Source organism: Vulpes lagopus, chromosome X (assembly GCF_018345385.1).
Source record: "Vulpes lagopus strain Blue_001 chromosome X, ASM1834538v1, whole genome shotgun sequence".
Taxonomy (NCBI): Eukaryota; Metazoa; Chordata; class Mammalia; order Carnivora; family Canidae; genus Vulpes; species Vulpes lagopus.
The window spans coordinates 17209985-17229769 of NC_054848.1; the positions used below are offsets into that span (position 1 = coordinate 17209985).

The 19785-nt window shown below is 36.7% G+C and overlaps 1 protein-coding gene across 5 annotated transcripts in view; it reads left to right on the plus strand.

Annotated features, from left to right (window-relative positions):
- The first annotated feature begins 201 nt into the window (after positions 1 to 201).
- CNKSR2 (connector enhancer of kinase suppressor of Ras 2) overlaps positions 202 to 19785 on the plus strand; it is a 273141-nt gene continuing 253557 nt past the window's right edge. The window contains exon 1 of one of the 5 annotated variants that reach the window (XM_041741834.1): positions 202 to 753. In XM_041741834.1, the coding sequence (XP_041597768.1) occupies positions 690 to 753 (64 nt within the window). In that variant the 5' untranslated portion in view covers positions 202 to 689. The remainder of the gene's footprint in view (positions 754 to 19785) is intronic. The other 4 variants (XM_041741837.1, XM_041741833.1, XM_041741838.1 and 1 more) reach the window with 4 other exon arrangements.

Genomic DNA, 19785 nt, shown 5'->3' on the forward strand with positions numbered 1-19785 from the left:
CTGTCCCGGGGCGGCTCGCCGGGCGGGAACGCGAAGCCGCCAGCGGCTCGCACCTGCCTGACTGACAGGCAGACCCCGGGCTCGGGCCTCGTGCCGGAGCGCGCACGCGCCTCGCGCGCCTGCCGTCGGCCCCGGGGGCGGGACCGCGCGGCAGCGAGCAGGCGGGGGGCTTGTGGCGCGCGCGCCCCGCACCCGAGGGCTGCGGAGAGATATTTTGGGTGGCAGGAGGCCCCTCGTCATTTCCGCCGGGCAGCTTGTGGTGCCCGGGGCTTCACTCCCGCGCGCGAGGCGAGCGGGCAAGTTGGTTGCGGGCGTGCGGCGGCGGCTCCTTTTCTCAGCGCCTCGACCCTCGGCAGTGCAAGCCATGAACTGAAGCCCTGGAGGGACGGAGAGCCGAGCCGAGCCGAGCGGCGGAGCAACAGCAGCACCCGCCACTGCGGGGACCGAGCAGAGAGTCCGCACCGAGCCGCGACCCCGGAGCGGTTCTCTCCCCGTCGCCGCTCCCGCCGCTGCTGTCCGCCGTTTGCTGAGAGACACTGCAGCCGCGAGACCCGACACACAAAAGCCGTCTCTCGCCACCCGCCCAGCGAGGCAGCGGCCGGCGACGGACCCCACCTGAGGGCGACTCGGGCTGCCGAGTTCGTTTTGTGTCTCATCTCTGTGCCCCGCGCGGTAGCGACCCCGCGCCCATGGCTCTGATCATGGAACCGGTGAGCAAATGGTCTCCGAGTCAAGTAGTGGACTGGATGAAAGGTAATGCCCGCTGTGCGGAGGCGAGGCGGTCCCGGGCGCGGGGTCCCGGCGCGCGACACGGAAGGGCGCCTGCCGCGGCCGAGCCCGCCATCGGGGCTTCTGCTGCCTGCTGGTGGGGCGCTGGGGGGAAGGGGGCGGAGGTCCTCCGGGCCGGCGGGGGCTCGGGATCCCGACCTCCTATTGTCTTCGGGGGTCGCTCCCCAGCTAGAGAGGGGCGCGGAGAGCGCTGGGGTTGCCGGCGCGCCCGGGTACGGTTAGAAGGCGGCCCGCGGAATGCCGGCACCTCTGGCCTCCTCCTCGCTCCTCACGGCGCCCCTAGGCCGGGAGGACGTGGCGACCCTTGTCTCTCTGCTCGGGGAGGAGCCCCCCGGGACCTGCTCCTTTGCTCGTTCCTTCCCGGGCCCCTTTGTTCCTGGAAAACCTAACGCCCCCTCGGTGGCCGCTCCTGCCAGGTGCCTTTTGCGGCGGCAACTCTCCCTACAACTTTTAAGCCCATATAATGGGGTCAGGACGTGGCTGCCCGGGTTTGGACCCGGGGAACTCCCCCAGTTCGGGCTGAGGATGCTCGGCGGATGCGCTACTTTGGGGGAAAGGAAAACATGCTTCCCCTGGGACAGCATCCGCGCTGGTATCTGTGGGCTCCCTCCTGCGCAAATGCCCGGCCCCCTCCCCTCCCGACCCCCAAGTCCTTTGCCTCCTCCTCTTCACGCCAGTTGACATTTTGGACGTCAAGGCTTTTTATTAGGTGCTCAACGCCAGGGGTAAGGTGATGCGCATTCAAGTGCCCCCTCATTTCTTCCATCTTGAAGGCTCGCCCCTTTTTTTCCCTGGCAATTTCTAACAACCACAGTTGTAGACACTCGCCCTCCTAGTCGCAAACGTGGGCTTTTTCTTTAGTCCCTGGGCTTTCCTGCCTCACTGTCTCCCTCTGTTGTCTGAGTTAAGGGGCTTGTAGAAGACCCCCCACCAACCCCCGCCCAGGACCGCTGCCTCCCCACCAACCACCAAGATTCCTAAGATTTGGGGAATGCTGACAGGGATGGATGGGATGACATAAAGAATTCCTGGCCACACTTGGGAGAGGTTAGAGCTTTGCTTCTGGTTCTTCCTAGGCACACACTCTAGGTAGATTAGTCAGGGGCCAGAGGCTTATCATTTGCGAAAATGCGCGTTGCGAAGCCGAGGGAGCCCTTCTGGGGGCTTGCTCAGCAGACTGACTTTCTAAGCTCCACGTACTTAAGAACGAAAGGTTGGGTGATTGGAAATGATTAAGACTGACTGAGAGAAACTCATTTTATTTCCTCCTTGTCTGGACCTTTTTGGCCTCTTGCTTATTCTTATGGATTTTCCTTTATGCATTTGCTTTCCTTTTAATTCCCTTACTTGCCCCCTTTATTTTTCATTTAATTAGGTCTTTTATCGTTTCCAGTATGTGAAAAGTGCTTCGTAACTGCAAAGAACAGTACACACGAGAGTGTATTGAATTAAGTAGAATTAATTATCAACTGCCCCCCTGTGTGCGGTGCATTGTGCTAAGGTGCCATGGGTGCCATGACTAAGATAAAGTCCTGCAGTGGCTCATCTTTTCTGTTTCTTCTCTTCGTATTTGCTATTGAAATTACGCTTTCCTAGATTCCCACCAACCCCCAACCCCTTTGGATTGTCAGAGACAAACATCTGTCTTCTCAGTCATGGAAGAAAGAGCCAGGCTGTAAGCAAGAAGCAAGAATCTTCATTAAAACCCTTTCTTTGAATTTGCTTAAAAGGTTACTTTGTTTTGACTCTGTTACTGAAATACTAAACAGAAAGCTATCTTGGCTCCACGGAAGTCTGATTACCTTCAGAGACTACCTCTCACAAATTCCCATGATGCTTGAGTGAGTGATGCATACTCCATCTTCTTCACCTCCACCCTCCCAGTATAATCTTGCAGTTTCTTCTTTCCCAACAGTTTAGGTCCAATGAAGCAAGTAGAACATATGATGCACATATTCTGACACACGTTATTAAATTTCCAGTACAGTAGTCCTTTAAAAATCTTTCCAGCCCTTTAAAAATTTCTCCAGCCTAAAATGCAGCATCTTTGAAGTTGGGCTAACGTTGTTAGCTGTGATTTTAAATGATTGTTATGTGTAAGTTGAGTAACTTATTTTCATACCTGTTGGTGATAAATTTTAGAGCTATTTGAAAAAAAAATCAAGCAAGTAGCCAAGATAGAATTTACACATTTTTGTACACATTAGACTGGAAGAGAAAAACTGATATCATTATCTGTATATTTTAAGTCTCAAACTGCTTACTGCTGAAATTTTTATGATCTTCATATAAATTTAAGATAACAGAAAATAAGATTTTAAAGAATAGTTGGTTGAAATGAACAGTTCCTCAACTTGTAATTACACTGCTACCTTAATTAATTTATCCTCCCTACCTCTTTCCCCAAATGAACTTTATAAGTAAACACATAAAAAAAAGCCTTTTCATCCTTTCTTCAGATGCAGTTATGTTTAAAAGTCAACTAATTTAGGCTGTAGCTTTGGAATAGCCAAACTTTGGTGTTGTATAATGTATAGTGTTACAAAGGCAATAACACAGAATGAACAAGACTTGAACAACTGCAACATTGTGGGAGTTCTTCAAAGCATGCTCCTAATGTGACAGTTTCATCATCTTTAACATTTAAAGCATATAGCATATGCTTTTAGCTAGTCACAATCATAAATAGTTATGACTCTATTTAGTAAGGTACATGCGTTATGCTCTTTCTAGGGCGTTTTTCTCCTCACTAAACAGAAAAGGAGACATTAAGCATATAAAAATGGCATGGCTATATGTTTATGCTTCCAGACAATTTATATAAGTGGTATAGAAATTCAGCAGAGAAGGAGATGAAGGAAAAAAATGAGCTGATGAGATTAAGCTTCAGTAGCATGTATTCAAAATTATTTACGAAGGACCATTTGTGCATTGCAATTCATTTTGATCTTTTATATTAAAATATATTTGAGAGAGTCAAGCATTAAATTTATATATTAATTATTGCTAAAGATATAAGGAAACACTTGCAATTTTTTGCTCACCCCCGACTCCACTATTTGTAAAATCCAATACCCACTGAGTTTTCATCTAACAATAAAATATTGCTGTGACACAGTGTCAATGTTAGTTCCAGTAAATATATGAACTTCCCATGAGTCAGTAAAATAAACAGTTACATTCCAGATATCTTATAGTACATCAGGCTATTTGGAAATATAGAACTTCAAAATTAATTTTATAAAAATATTTTTTGAAAAAATCAAAGACTCCTCATTTAACATTTGAAACAACCCTTTTTTTCAGTAGGAAATTACATGCAATCCTCTTGCAGTTTTGACAAAATTATAAAATGTAAGCCTTTTTAGAGTAAAAGCAAAGCCTTTATTAGAAAAGCTGTAGGTAGAAAAGTAGGCCAATAACAGTTTCTAATTTTTGCTCAGTGTATTACTTTAAAACACATCATATCTCAGCTCTTATCTATTCACTTGAAGGGCCTATACAATACTTTGTAACCTGCAGTTGTTTGCATTTACTTTTTGTCCACTGAAATACAGCAAAAGTGTCTGAACACTTCAGGCCCCTATTATTAGCTTCATTATTAATTTTTCTTGTCCATGTCACACCCAATAATTCTAGTTTTCTTCTCACACTTTTTCCAACTTGGAAACTCCTTCAAATATCTATATGACTAAGATAAAGTTATTTTCTGCGAGCAGCTCCCTTCATGACATTTTTTCTAGTGATCTTGAATCCCTTTCTTGATAAAATAAAATGAATTATTGTTTTCAGAGTCAACCAACAGACCCTGCGCTGCTGGTCCTCTCTTATGGTCTCTGTGACTTAGCTCTTTCTACTCTTATAGGATGATACCTAAAATCTAAATTTTTAAGATATCCTTTTCTCAAACCATGCCACAATTAACTGTTCTGCCCTTTTCTGTTTGCTACAAACCATTTTCTTTGAAAACCATCCACTGACTTCTACATTCTGTCTTGATGACTCAGCCATCTTCAGGATAGAAAATGAAATACATTATTTTAGGTATGAAAAACAAAGATAAAACCATCACTTTGCATACAGCTATACAAAAGACTAAAATGCAATGATGAAATAAGGTCTATTTATTACAAAAATTAAATGCTACAAAGGAGAATGTATCTGGTAAGATATTTTGACAGGCACATTGTTCTCAAGTAGTCCCCCCCCCATAGGACCTAGAGCTGAGGTTGAAATTTATTTTATTAAGATGAAGGAAAAAGTCAAGTTTTTCAGTTAATCTGTCTGAGGTGGGGGGGAGAGGAATAATTTTCTGTCAGGAACATGAAAAGTATGCATTGTAAGAAAAAAATATATTAAACTTACATGATCAAACTGGTCCTATAATTTTGAAAAATTATTTTTTTTTCCTCAATCATAGTATGACTAGATAGTCACCAACAATTACCTACTCTGGATTTGACATTTTTTGAAACTGAATACTTCACACAAAGAAAAAATTTGCCTTTTCTGTATGTAGAGTTTAGTTCACAAGAAATATTTTATTTATACTGCTATTAACATTTGCTTCTTAACACTCATGATTTAGTGCAGATTAGGAAAAAATAATATGTTTATGTAGATATATTTTGGTGCTTAGAGATTATTTACTCAATACTTCTATATAGAAGGGGTTTTAATGGATTGTTTTAAATAAATTATTCTCTGCTTTGGGGAAATTAGCCTCTGTAAGGGATGGCAGTGACATTGACACACCTAAGCCAAAACAGAGACAGCTCCCAAATAGAACATTTGCTAAATTTTAAAAATGTTTGTAGTATGTATACAAGAACCAGTGGAAAGACAAGATGATGCTTTTAATAAGTCAGGAAGGAATCCATGAAAAAGGTGGGGTTTTAGCAACTCTTTATACAATTTGTTTAACTAAGGCATATTCTAGATGGATGTAGTTTAAAGGCACCGCAAGAGACTTTGGAGTTGAGATGGGGTGATTAACCAGAACGGTTGTGTCTAGGTTTGTCTGGTTGAAGGAGAGAGGTGGGCAGCAGAGGGAAAGCAAGGGAGGAGCCATGAGTAGGTGGCACAAAAGTACAAGAACAAATCTGCATTTCACAAAGACAATAAAACTCTCATCATGTCCTGAGTTTAAATAAATACCACATTATAAAACTTTGGTTGCCAAAAATAAGCCCACAAAGAATGTGTATTGAATTAGTACAGCTGTTTCAAATCTGTTTCTCAGGAATAATTTGGAAATAATGTTAAAGTGAGTTATTTTGAAGATTAATTACATCATTAACATTGTGTCGTTGGATATTTAGAATTTTACACATCCAAATTGTTATATGAAGAATGAAGATAGGCTTTTAAATATTGATATTGTTCTTAAAGCAATGATAAAATATCATTTTCATGTATACCAGAATGATCTCAGATTAGGACTTAAATTTGTTCTTAATGACTTTTAGCTTTCTATGTGATTTCCCTACAGCACCTCAACACATAAGGTTTATTGTGAAAAATGAAGGATTAGTTTCTTTAAAGAGTACTAGAAGGATGGATCATCTGTACTAATTTAAGAGAAGGAAGGGAGAGTAAATAACTTGAAAAAATGTAGCTTAAGCTTTTTATCTTTTAAGATTTTGTCATAGTTTAGTGTCTGTCTAAAGAAAAGCAAGTGTAGTCTTCACTACAGGATCATTGTGTTGAATAACATTCAGTGAGTGAATTCACAGTTTTCATGCATAGCATAGGCTTGTGTTCCCCAAAATGGAACATTTCTGTGGTTGTGGGAGCTAAATGATCAAAAGAAGACAAAGAGTTGATTTTTGCTAAGCATTATAAAACATTGTTTTTGAATTAAATATAGATATTAAATTCATGGTGTAGAAAGCAAAATTGGCATGATTTTAAAGATGAGACTAGAGGCTTAACAGGAATGTTAGGCTTCCAGCAAGCTGTTTCAAGCTGCATTTCCCAGACCTTCCAGGGTTATGAGTAAACTTCATTCAGCAATTATGGATACATATATCAGTGGAAAAATTTGAGAAGTGCTGGCTTGGGTTTAGAAGAGGTAAAGTTAGTGTATTTCCTACTTTTCTCCTATTACAAGGAACAAAATATTATCTTTTCAGTCAAGGTCATGATAATTATAGCATATTACTTTTTTGTTCGTTGATTTGTTTTCTTGATCCATAATCCTATAGTCAGGATAAACTTCTTGGGAATGTTTCTCATCTGATCCTATCCTCTCACTTCTCACTTCCATCAGCTTAAAAAGTTCAATGGCTTTTCATTGTTTTTAGGATAAAAATCAAAGTCCTTGATATGGCACGTAAGACCATTGAAGGTTTGGCTTTTGCCTTTGAAGTAAGCCTTGTTCCTAGCACTAGTTACACTGACCTTTCGATCTTGTTTGCCTACTCCTGGGCCTTTGCACTTAATACAGGTTTTCTTGTCTCTTTTCTTCACCCAGTTAAGTCCTACTCATTCATCTAATCTCAGTCCTTCCCTTCTGTGCCTCAGAATAGCCTTCTCCATTCCCCAAGTCACATCAAATCCTCAGTTATGCTCTCTTGGTACCATTTACATCTTTGTCCCATATGCCAATTTTATTTTTACATTAATTTCTATGGTTATTTGTTGAGGGCAGGGACCTCATCTTATTTGCATTAACAATGCATAAGAAAGTATGTGATGAAGAGTAGGCATTCAGAAAATATTTGTTGAAGGAAGGGATACATAAATATTCACAAATTACTGGTCTGTCAGCAAATCTGCTTTCCTAAATGACAAAGCATGTAAAGTCTCTTACAATGCTCTAGTGGATAATTCAATGCCAAGTTGTATATTGTGTGCCAGAATACAGTAGAAGTGGGTTGCTTTAATTCATACTTGTGTTTCTCTAGTCAATTCAGTGACCTAAATCATGGTTTAGATTCATTTCGTTAAGAAATGTTAATATTTTCAATGAATCTACAATACTTCTGTGTTTAAGCTATAAATATTATTTGCTGATGTCACTTAATAGGCCAACACAATAGGCAAACATTACTTAAAAATTAAAACATACTCCTGAAGAATTTATTTTTTCATACAAATTTTCTAATTGTTTCTTCATTCCAGTGTTTTTAAAAGAACTCTATTTTGGAATTGATAGTAGAGTGAAACTGATAAAATGCCTTAGGTTTCTCCTCTTATAAAAGAAAAAAAAACTCATGTAAGAAGTTAAAATGTATTTTTCTGTTGTGAGTAGAAAATACCCTTAGTTAATGTGGATGATAAAATGGAAAAATAGCTTTTTTATTTAATAAGAACCATTATCTTTATTATAATTAATGTTGAATTTATATTTTATTAATAGGAATAAAACTAAGATATCTAAAAATGTCTCTTAAATCAGCATTTCTTATATAATTTTCCATCCCTTCTGATTTTGAAAAATGAATTTTAATTTTTTAAAGTAAATATAAATTTGAGCTTATTTTTGAAGGGTACTTATTAAGAACCTACATAGGGACTTATTGTAAAGTGTAACTTTTTTAATATATGTGCCTCATATGGATTTCTTTGTTAATTACATGCTACTGGAAAATCAAGTAGCAAGTAATAGGAGATTTTTCTAATAAAGCAAGTCCCTCCTCACAAATTTATAATGGTTACAGTATAAATCAGAATAAGCAAAATTTTTAAGACTTTAACTTAGCTTTTTGCAGATGTTAACTTTTAATAAAACAGTCTTAACCTCAGGCCTTAACCTAAGACCTTCAGTCTTAACCTTTCAAGCTAGTACTATAAAACAATGTGTTGTAATTGTGCCCTGATTACAAAATAACTACTCGATATGATAGAAGTTTTTAGACTTTAAAGATGTATTTAATTTCTTATTTGATTTCAATTTAAATCACAATCATTCTAATAAAAATTTTCATTAACTTAATCTTACTCTTGGAATTTCAGGAAAGAAAGGGTTATGGGTATTTGCATAGATTTATTGAATCTTAAATTTTACTAAGCACAGTACCTGCTATTTTAGTTTTCTGTGTTCATCTGTTGAATACTTTATCACAAAGTATTCACAAAGTAAAAATGTTTTAAAAACCAAGATTTTAAAAAAAATAAAATAAAAGCCAAGATTTCTTAAATAAGCCAAAATTCACAATGGCATTAATGTATTATAATTTGCCAAGATGAAAACGCCATTATATCCATTACTGAGTATCCAAAGAAAACAAAAATACTTATTTGAAAAGTTATGTGCCACGATGTTTATTGCAGCATTATTTACAATAGCCAAGATATGGAAGTAATCTAAGTGTTCATCAACAGATGAATGCATAAAGAAGATATGATACACACAGACACACACACAGGAGTATTACTCAGCTATAAAAAAGAATGAGATTTTACCATTTATGATAACATGAATGGACCTAGAAAATACTGTGTTAAGTGAAATAAGTCAGAGAACGACAAATATATGATTTCACTTACATGTGGAATCTGGAAAACAAAAAAGCAAACAAAAATACACAGACTCAGAAATACAGAGAACAAACCATGGAGATGAAAAGTACAGCATAAACTATGAAGTCAATAATATTGTAATAATATTTTATGGTGATGGATAGTGACTACAATTATAGTGGTGATCATTGTATAATGTATAGAATTGTTGAATCATTATGTTGTACACCTGAAACTATTAAAAGATGTCATTTATACTTCAATAAAAATGTTTTAAAAAATTACATAATTAGTATCAAGTATTACACACTTATCTCTCTTTTTTTTTTTTTTTTAGAGAGGGGAGAGAGAGAGAAAGAGAAGGAACAGAGGGAGAGAGAATCTTAAGCAGGCTCCTCACCGAGTACAGACCCCAACACAGGGCTCATCTCAAGACCCTGAGCTCATGACCTGAGCTGATATCAAGAGTCAGGCACTTAACCAGCTGAGCCACCCAGGCATCCCAACACACTTATCTCTTTTATATTTACTTGACATTAATATTCATGTAAATTAGTCTGATTAAGTAGATTGGAAAGCATTGTGATAAGGTAATAATAAGAAGATACTACATTGTTAGTTGCTCTTTAATTTTGCCCAATATCCTTTTTGTTTGTTTGTTTGGGTTTTTTATTTTGTTTTAGCTACATCTGCTATTTTTAAAATGGGCTTGCAACATGTTTTTTCTTAAATAATATCTACAACAAATCAATGGAGGGCTGGCTTTGATCCTGGATTTTACTTTTTTCAACTTGCTTATCATAAAGGAATCTATTTTCTAGCAAACTGTTAGACTTACAATGTGACTAACCAATAAAATATTGGCCTTAAGTAATTATGCTAAATTATTAATTTCAACATTAGCTGAATTCTTATTATAATTTTGCTATGTTGGGATGCCTGGGTGGCTCAGCAGTTGAGTGTCTGCCTTTGGTTCAGGGCATGATCCTGGGGTCCCGGGATCGAGTCCCACATCGGGCTCCCTGCATGGAGTCTACTTCTTCCTCTGCCTGTGTCTCTGCCTCTGTGTGTGTGTCTTATTAATAAATAAATACATAATCTTTAAAAAATAATATTGGTATGTTTCACATATATATACATGGGAGTTTATTTCATATCTTTTTGCCCCCAACCATCCATATTTTCAAAATGTTTGACACTCCTGGGGATTTGTATTTTTTTTTTCCTGGCAGAGCAGAAAATTCATATTTTAATTTCATGTAATTCATTTATAAGCTTTCAAAACAAACCACTGAGCTGTTAAAAATATATAAAAGAGAAAGGTTATAGAGGGTTTTTTTGTTAATGGAGCTTAAAATAGACGTAGTCTCGTTGCTGGTTTTTCTAACCACTTGCCAGAACCTACAGGATTTTGAGTTCAATGTGATAAAGAACCAATGTGCATGGAAGGGCTTAGCTGCTTCTTCCTGATTTCCCTCCATAGTAGTGCCATGGTGAGTCTGGTGGCAGTCTCTGTTGACATCATTATTGCATTAAATCAGTAGCAGAGGTTTTCTAATCTAAAAGACTGTTCCTGGGCATCCCAGGTGGCTCAGCGGTTTAGCGCTGCCTTCAGCCCAGGGCCTGATCCTGGAGACTGGGGATCGAGTCCCACATCGGGCTCCCTGCGTGGAGCCTGCTTCTCCCTCTACCTGTGTCTCTGCCTCTCTCTCTCTCTCTCTCTGTGTCTCTCATGGATAAATAAATAAAATCTTTAAAAATTTTTTAAAAAATAAAAGACTGTTCCTTTGCCTTCTAGCTATCAGATCTGAGGCTTTCAGTTTGATGTTCCATTGTCACAGAGAGAAGTTCGCTCTATGAAATATTTGGGAGTAGATAATTTTTCTTTCTAGTCTGTCTCTAAACATAATACTTTAAATATATTTATGGTAAAAACATGTTAATTCAGATCTCGTTTATTTGGGATTTGTGATAATTACAGTAGGTTCTTATTGAAGTTTACTCCTAATATGTGAAGGAAGGGTTTGCTGATTGATCTAATAACACAAACAAGGTTGAAAAGAAATTGTTTGACCCAGGAGGGGATGATGTTTTCAAGTACTGTACTCTGCCAGGAGCCATTTCCATACTGGAAATATGCTAGCTAGAAGTGAGTTGTATTTTAAGTTAGAATTTCTGCATACTTGGAATCATAATTTTTTAGTTTTTTGGAATATTTTTGTAAACATTCTATGATACAGCTTGGTTCTTCCCTTAATTTGCCAAAATGAGGAAGGTCTCATGTACTTCACATCTATTATTAGTAGTAATGCTTAAAATAAGATAACAAACTGTTATTGACACCCTTTTACAGGTAAAGTGCAGAGAAATTAAATAGTTCAACAGTGATTGTACAGCTGTTTAGTGATGGAATTAGGTTGGACCTCAACTTTTTTTTCCCCTGTTGAATTGGGTTTACACTTCAGTAGGTGAAGGACACAATTCAGGTTTGTACATAATTATCTTCAGACTTGACTTTTTAAGTTTTTAAAATTCCATTAGTTAACATAGTGTAATATTAGTCTCGTGTACAATATAGTGATTCAACACTTCCATATCACGCTTGACTTCTAAAACATTTACTAAATTCTCTACCCTGTAAAAATTGGCACCATATAGGGTATATACTAAAGAGCACTTTGGAATCAGATGCCCAGGTTACTTATATCCAGACTCTATTACTTCCTAGATGTGTGATTTTTGAGGGAGAATTTAAGTAACTTGCCAGATTTATTCATTTTTGTAAAATAGGGGTGATACTATTACCTACCTCATAGGTTTGTGGTATACTTAGAACAATGCCTGGTACATAATATGTGCATGGTAAATGCCATTTTTTTAAAATTAAGGAAATGATTGCATTCTTTGGCAATCTTCAGAGACACAACTACGAATAGACAATATTTATTGAGTATTTAGTACATAGCATGTACTGTGCTAGGTGCTTTCTCTGCATTATCTTATGCCTATCCTAGCCCTGAAATGTTGGAATTATCACTGTTTTACAAATGAAGAAACTTTTGCTTAGAAACATTGAATAACTTATTCTGTATACCCAAATACTCATTTAGCGGGTATTCAATGAATATTTTAAAGAATTAATAAATCATAAGTAGAAGAAGCAGAATTTGAACAGATTACTAACTGGCTCCAAAACATGTAATATTTCCACCTTGCCATTCTACCAGAGGTAGATGTGAAATGAGAAGAATCCTGGGAATACTTTCAAAGATGTGGATGTCCAGTCTACCAGACCTAAATTCTGTAGTGCATAGCAAGGTGGACTGTGGTTCTTGGGTCCTTTTGGCCTCTAGAAGGTGTGTGTGTGTGTGTGTGTGTGTGTGTGTGTGTGTGTTGAGGTGTTTCCGCTCAGAATAGTACTTTAGCCAGTGACAAAGATGCCACATATAATTATAGTCTTGGTGACATTTTCCTGTTTTGATGACATTTTCCTGTTTTGACGTGAACCTCAGGAGTTTGATTCTCACCTTTGCTGAGTCTAGACCTAAACAAAAGATTTACTTGAGTCCACTGCTACTACCAACCCAGTGCTAGATGTTTTGTTCTAAAAGGATTGTTAATGTAAAAATACAAGTTGCCTGATAATAGATGTTCATAAATGCTTTACATTTTACTAAAAATAATGGCTTCTGTTATATTCCTTTGTTCAACTTTACTTAGTGGTAGTTAGCGTTGCTGCCTGCCTTTCACTAGTGCTTCTTTGAACAGCAGACTTTATTCAGTGCATGCCTATAGCTTTGAAACCCTTACCTACTAGATGGTAATTATTCCCCCAAAATTGTTTTGTTTTGGCAACTCCTTTATCATAGACCAAATTGTGATATGATGTAGTATAACAGTAGAGTGAATCACAAAATGAACTTAAGTGTTAAAGAAAATTTAATCATAATCAGTCAAAAACTATTGTGAAGTCAATGCAAAATATGGAGTGGTCAAGTTGAGGTACAGATGTTTGATCAATTGAGTGTAAAGTGATAATGATAGGTAAAATTTTATCTGCATTATATTTTAAATTGATATACATGCTTTTGCTTATATACATAAAATATATATTCTAGCAAGTCTTTAGGAACTTACTTAAAAGCTGGATTTGTTCAGAGTAACACAAAAATGATATTTATTTCTCTTTGTTTTGCTTTAATGCAATTGAAGTGAGTTTGCTTTAGATTGGAAGTTTTAAAATAAGGGAAAACGACTTACATTGTTCTTTACTTGTGGAAAGAATGATTTGAAGTGTCTCACTATTTATGAAAGTTATCACAATACCCAGGACAATAGGCAAAAACAAAAACAAAACTGTGGTAATTACCAGCTATTTTGAAGTAGCCTTAGCATTCTTGTCCACTTGATTATATGAAGTACTTTTCCTCTTCCAAAGTACTAATTATCTTTTAAAATCCATATAAATTAAAATTAATTTTGTTTGGGGATATTTTTGAGAATTTTATCACTTTCCTTGAAATAATTCTCAACATCCTGTGTTAATAAGCGGTCTGGTAGAGATAGACTTTTAAATATGGTAACACCATGAATCTCCATCTGCATTAATTTTAAGATGTGTCTAATTTGATATTTAAAGGAAATGGTTTCTAATTTTGGGATTTTTTTCACATGAGGCTGCTTTGTCACTTTATTCTTATATTTTTGACCAACACACACAGAAAGTAAATACAGCAGAAAAATACCTACAGATCTAATAACATTTTTCTCCTAGTGACACACCAGTATTGAGATCACAAAAAAATTAAGGCTGGTATGTATTTATGAAAAGTAAGGACTTAAAAATATACACATCACATATACCCACCCCCTATTACATGATTGTCACACCAAAATTTATTTCTTTATATCACTAAATATCTAGTGGTTCAGATTTCTAATTTCATAAGTGTCATAAACATTTCTACAGTTTTTTTTTTCTTAAATCAGGATCCAAATAAAGTTCACACATTGTAATCTACCTTACTCTTTTTTCCCTACATCATTTCTCTAGGATCCAAAACCCTCTGTATCTACCTTATATAATGTCTCCTGAAATAAAGTTCATAGGTAATATAGCCTACCTACTAATATAATTCTTAAAAATTCACTGTAATGACCATATTGTAATAAAAAAGAAAAATAATTTGTAAAAATAAAATAGGTTTTTATTTCTATTTTATTTTTAAAAATGATTTTATTTATTTATTTGAGAGAAAGAGAGCACAAGCAGGGGGAGCAGCAGGGAGAGGGAGAGAAGGCTCCCCACAGAGCAGGGATCATGGCCCTCGCTGAAGGCAGGTGCTTAACTGACTGAGCCACACAGGTGCCCTAAAATAGGATTTTTATGTGTAGGTACTCAATATGACTATACCAGGATAAACTAATTGATATTTTTTCCTGCTTATAAAGAGCATATCTGGATTTAAGAGAATCAATAAGTTCGGAAGTCATTCCATAGAAGTACAAGAAAATGAAAGAGCAGATGAAATGAAAGACACTGGAATAAAAATGAGTATTAGGGGAAGTAGTACAAGTGAGGCTCATTTGATATGTCATCCTAATGATTCCTATTGAATATTTTAAAGTCATGTGGGAAGGAAACACAGCTTTTCAGAGAAATTGGAGACTCTAGGAATAGGGACAGAATATTTAAGATGAGCCTGGAGCATCTTGTATTGCCAAAAAATAAGGAAGTGCTAAAAAAAAAAACCCACAATGATTAGAGCATGTCAAAGACTTGGGAGCCATTCTGAAAGAGTTCTCAATGGCTAAAACTGCAACAATTTGAGGAACAAAAGTAGTATTGGATTATAACTCAATACATAAATATCCATGAATCCATACTGATGTAAATAACCATCTGAATAAATAAATGAGGGGAGAAAAGAAAAATCTACAGAGAATTCTAAATAATTTATATAAATGATCCTCTCTCAAAAAGGTGGCATGTAATTCCCCACCCCTTGATTGTGGGCTGCACCTGGTGACTCGTTTCCAAAGAGTAGAGTGTGGGAAGGGGAAACATAACTTTACAGTGGAGAAACCTAGCAAACCCTGTGTTGGCCAGATGTCAGGGTTTGCATCATCAGTGATAAGTCATGCTGATGATAGAATGCATCCTTAATATGATAGGTTGAAAACGTCACTTCATCCATGTAGTCTTCCTCTCCCAAACCTATAAACCCCGTCTAACTATGAGATAAACATTAGACACAAATTAAGGACATTTTACAAAATACCTAACCAGTACTCCTCAGAATTGTTAAGGTCATCAAAAAAACAAGGGAAATGCGAAAAACAGACTAGAAGAGGCTAAGCAGACATGATTGTTCGTATTATGTTGTCCTGGATAAGATCCTGGAGCAGAGAAAACATATTAGGAAAGAACTAGTGAAATCTAAATGTAGTGGGTTTTTTTTAAGATTTTATGTATTTATTCATGAGAGACACACAGAGAGGCAGAGACACGGGCAGAGGGAGAAGCAGGCTTCATGCAGGGAGCCTGATGTGGGACTCAATCCCGGGACTCCAGGATCACGCCCTGGGCTGAAGGCGGTGCTAAACCGCTGAACCACCCAGGCTGCCCTAACTGTAGTGTTTTTAGTTAATAGCAATATACCAGTGTTGGCCCATTAGTTGTGACAAATGTATCATAGTAATATGAGCTGTTAGTAATAGAATATGGATAAGAATAATAGAACACACACACACACACACACACACACACACATACACACAGTAACTTTCCTGTAGATGTAAAGCTATTCTGAAATCAAAAGTTTATTTAAATAAAAAATAGAGTTTAACTTATTTTCAAATTTGGTAATACCAAAATATAAGCAATATGTCATGTGTAAACTAGCTTTGGCTTGTGTCTATAAGTGTTAATAATAAGCTCTTTTGAATGCAAACAAACAAGTTATGGAATACAGGTAGTTCCTGAGTGTGCACCTGTTGTGTCTGTCTAGGAATAATTTGGTAACTGGATCATTATGATAACTCCAAACTCCTCACAATTTTCAAAAGACTCCCAACAGGCAACATTGGCCCTGTCTTGACATCAAGATCTCTCTGGTTTACCTCTTCTCTCCTGTGTAAACCTCATATTATTCTACACGTGAAAAAATAATTTTCTTGGGTAATTGGTTCACCTAGTTTTCCCTCTACTGAAATTAATGTTTTACTTGACTAGCTTTTTTAAACCTTTTGCTAATCAGGAAATGTGTTTAAGAAAAGGAAACTGAATGTGCATGGGACAGGATGAAGACCACAAATAGCTTCATGTTCTTATTTTACCTCACAAACAGATTTGCAGTTAAACTCTTGGACAGAAGAGTGTGCTATTCTAAACCTTGTTAACAAATCCTGATTTCCAATACTCCTCCTAATTGTAGTTTCCTGCAGACACTGTCTAGGAATGTTAAACAAGGTGTGAAAATTTTTGAGCAAATGTTGTGGTTTATAATAATTGATTTTAAGCTGAATATATAAATGTGTGTGTAAATATATGCACATATTTACTTAGGGCAGATATTTGCCTCAGACAAATATACTGAAATTGAATATAACTAAATGACCTTTTCTCACTGTTTTTCTGCAAAGGTGTAAACATTTTTCTTTTTGTCATTAAATGTAACACCTTCTTTTCATTGTACTGTGGGGTCATGGTAGTGTGTTAGTACTTGGATTTGGATATGAGGGTAGTTGTAACTTAAGGCCTCCTTTGGTCATATCTCTAAGAAATTATATTTGAAAATAGAACTATTATTGTAATACTTACACTTTATTCCTGTATCTTTTTGGTTAGGATCTTCCATATTTTCTAGTTTACTAGTGTGTACATTCTAAAAGGATCAAGCTCTGCTAATTAAGTACGTAAAACTATGACCAGGAATTTAATGCATTAATCTGATAGCTCTTCTTCTCTTGCCACAATAAATTGAAATGTTATAATTATCACAGTTTCAACTTACTTATTCTTTGTGATTAGTCCATGTCTATAAAAGTGTGAAGCTCTGCTGATGTTGATATGAATGTCTTAGAATTGTCTTCCTGGCCTGTTACTAAATGTCTTTTTTTTTTCTGACCTTATGTATGCTCTGTAAGTACCAGCCAAGATATGCATTAATGTGTTCTCTGTGAAATGCTTCTGCTTTTTTTATACAAAGTGGTATTTCTTAATCTCCCCTTACAGGAATGAAGGAGAGTTTGTCTGTTTTGTTTTGTTTTGTTTTGGTAAGGTAAAATGCTTTGCCTGCAAAAAAAAATCTTAAAAAAAAACAGCTTCTTTAGATTATACGTTAAATATCAAGGATTTGAACCTATCTTTGAATATGTGACTGGAAAGGATGGATTAACTTTCCGAGATTCTTCAATATCTATTGCAGGTTAGAATCTGTCTCAGAATGGGTGAATAACATTTAGATTTAACTTATTTTCACCACTTTTTTAAACCACTTTTCATTCAGTGAGACTTTTCATAACAAAATTGTACAGATTTAGGATGACTACCTATTTCAATAATACTGTCTTACAATAATTAAAAACAGAATGTTAGAATGAATGTGTCATTTGCATGACTTTCAAAATACAGATGGCTTAGAAGTAGACTTGGAAGCTTTTTTTAGAGTGCAGATGGACACAAGTTCTTCAGCGTAATTAATTAAGAGTAATCATTGTATAGTAACCACTGTCTTGTAGGCTGCTGTGAATTTAGTATTCTACTTTCTCAAATAAAAATGCCAAATGATGCTTTTTAAGGCTGCTGAAAACATCTTTATCACCTGTACCCGTGCCAAAAGACTCACTCTTCCACCTACCACCTCTCACAGATGGATACAAAAAGATTAAAGGGACAAGCATCTAGTAGGAAGCACTGTATGTGGAAGACAATACAAATTATCTGTAGTATTGAGTTGACACTGGAAGTCTCTCCAGTTGTAGTCCAACCTCAGCTCTGTCCTCTATTTGCCATATGTGTTTAATTCATCTCTTCTCAGGCCCACAATTTCCTTATTTAAAAATGGGGATAGGGAAAATAAACTTCATAGAGAATTCTGAAGAATAGTCAGTCAAGATGCAGTCCACTTAGAAATGGAGTTAACATTTTGACACTGGCAAATAACAGTTTATTAATCACTGAACATGATTTTAAAATGATCTTTATGGGAAGGTCATTTTAAGAATTATATTTCAATTTAGAAAAAATTACTGGATATAGCTCACATATGTTTGCCTTACGACATGGCATTCAAAGAAGATTATACTGATTTTAAAATGTATCTGGGGTATGGATTTCAGGTAGCTAATTCTCTCTCTGACAGCTTTATTGGAGCATTTCTAACCAGACCAGTTTTTTCTTGAGTCAAATGATCACTTAAGTAATTCAGCCTAATAATTAGAATGCTGTATCTCACTCTTTCTGCCAGAGAAAGCAATACAAAGGCTCTACAGTACTGCTGTTGCTGTCTGTCATACCTGCAGAAGTCTGAACCAGTGTAAGCCTCCTCTTAGGAGGAGACTCTGGATATTATGGTTCCTCATACTTCTCAGCATTATTTAATCAGAAGGTTCACTATCATTAAAATTTCATCTCTCAGGCTTTGTCAGAAGCTTGCAATATAAGAGTTTTGTCATCACAGGCATATACATGACGATCAGTATTATTAAACACTGAATCTCTGCAGTGAAAATGACAGGCACTTATGAGCACTAGAACTCCATTTAAGTGATAAGAATGCATTGACTTTTCATAGGATAAACAGTCAATTGTAAGAAACAAATGAACCAATTCATTTGAGCTCGGATCACTGAAAACTAGAGAGAATCACTGGCAAAACAATGCCTTTTCTCATTCATGTGTCACAAGCAGTATTTGGGTTGAGGACAATTGAAAAGCATTAAGACAACAAATTAGTTCCCATGTTGTATAGATTGGTTGTTGGAAAATGTACTTTCCCAAAGCTAATATGCTGGCTTTTTTTTTTAATTACCAGTATTTTTTTCTCCTTAGAGTTCACATTTTGGCCTACATTTGTGTTTTTCTTGGAAAAATGCTCTGTATATCCAACATTGGTGCACTTTGTGTAGATTATGTCAACTCACATATAAAATTTGGTTTAGAGGAATTTCTGAAATACAGAAATTAAGAGTCTCCTCCTAGAATAACAGTGTAACAGTTTTTGGCTTTAAAGCTTTTGAGAAATCACCATGATTTCGTTGTTATTGCTACTTCATCCATCTTTTTGATATTGATATGTTCTAAATGACAGGGAACAAGAATGCCAGATTTTATTTTTTTCATTCAAACTTTGAAAATCATTTGGATTTTTTCTTTAGTTGGCCCCAAGCCATCTATAACTCATTCCTAAAAACCATGTAAAATTTAAACAAAATGAATGCCTTTTTAAAAAAGTGATATCATGAGACAGCACTGCTTCTTATCAGAGTTACCTAGGGAAAATCATTTGAATTTCTGGTTTTCTTCAC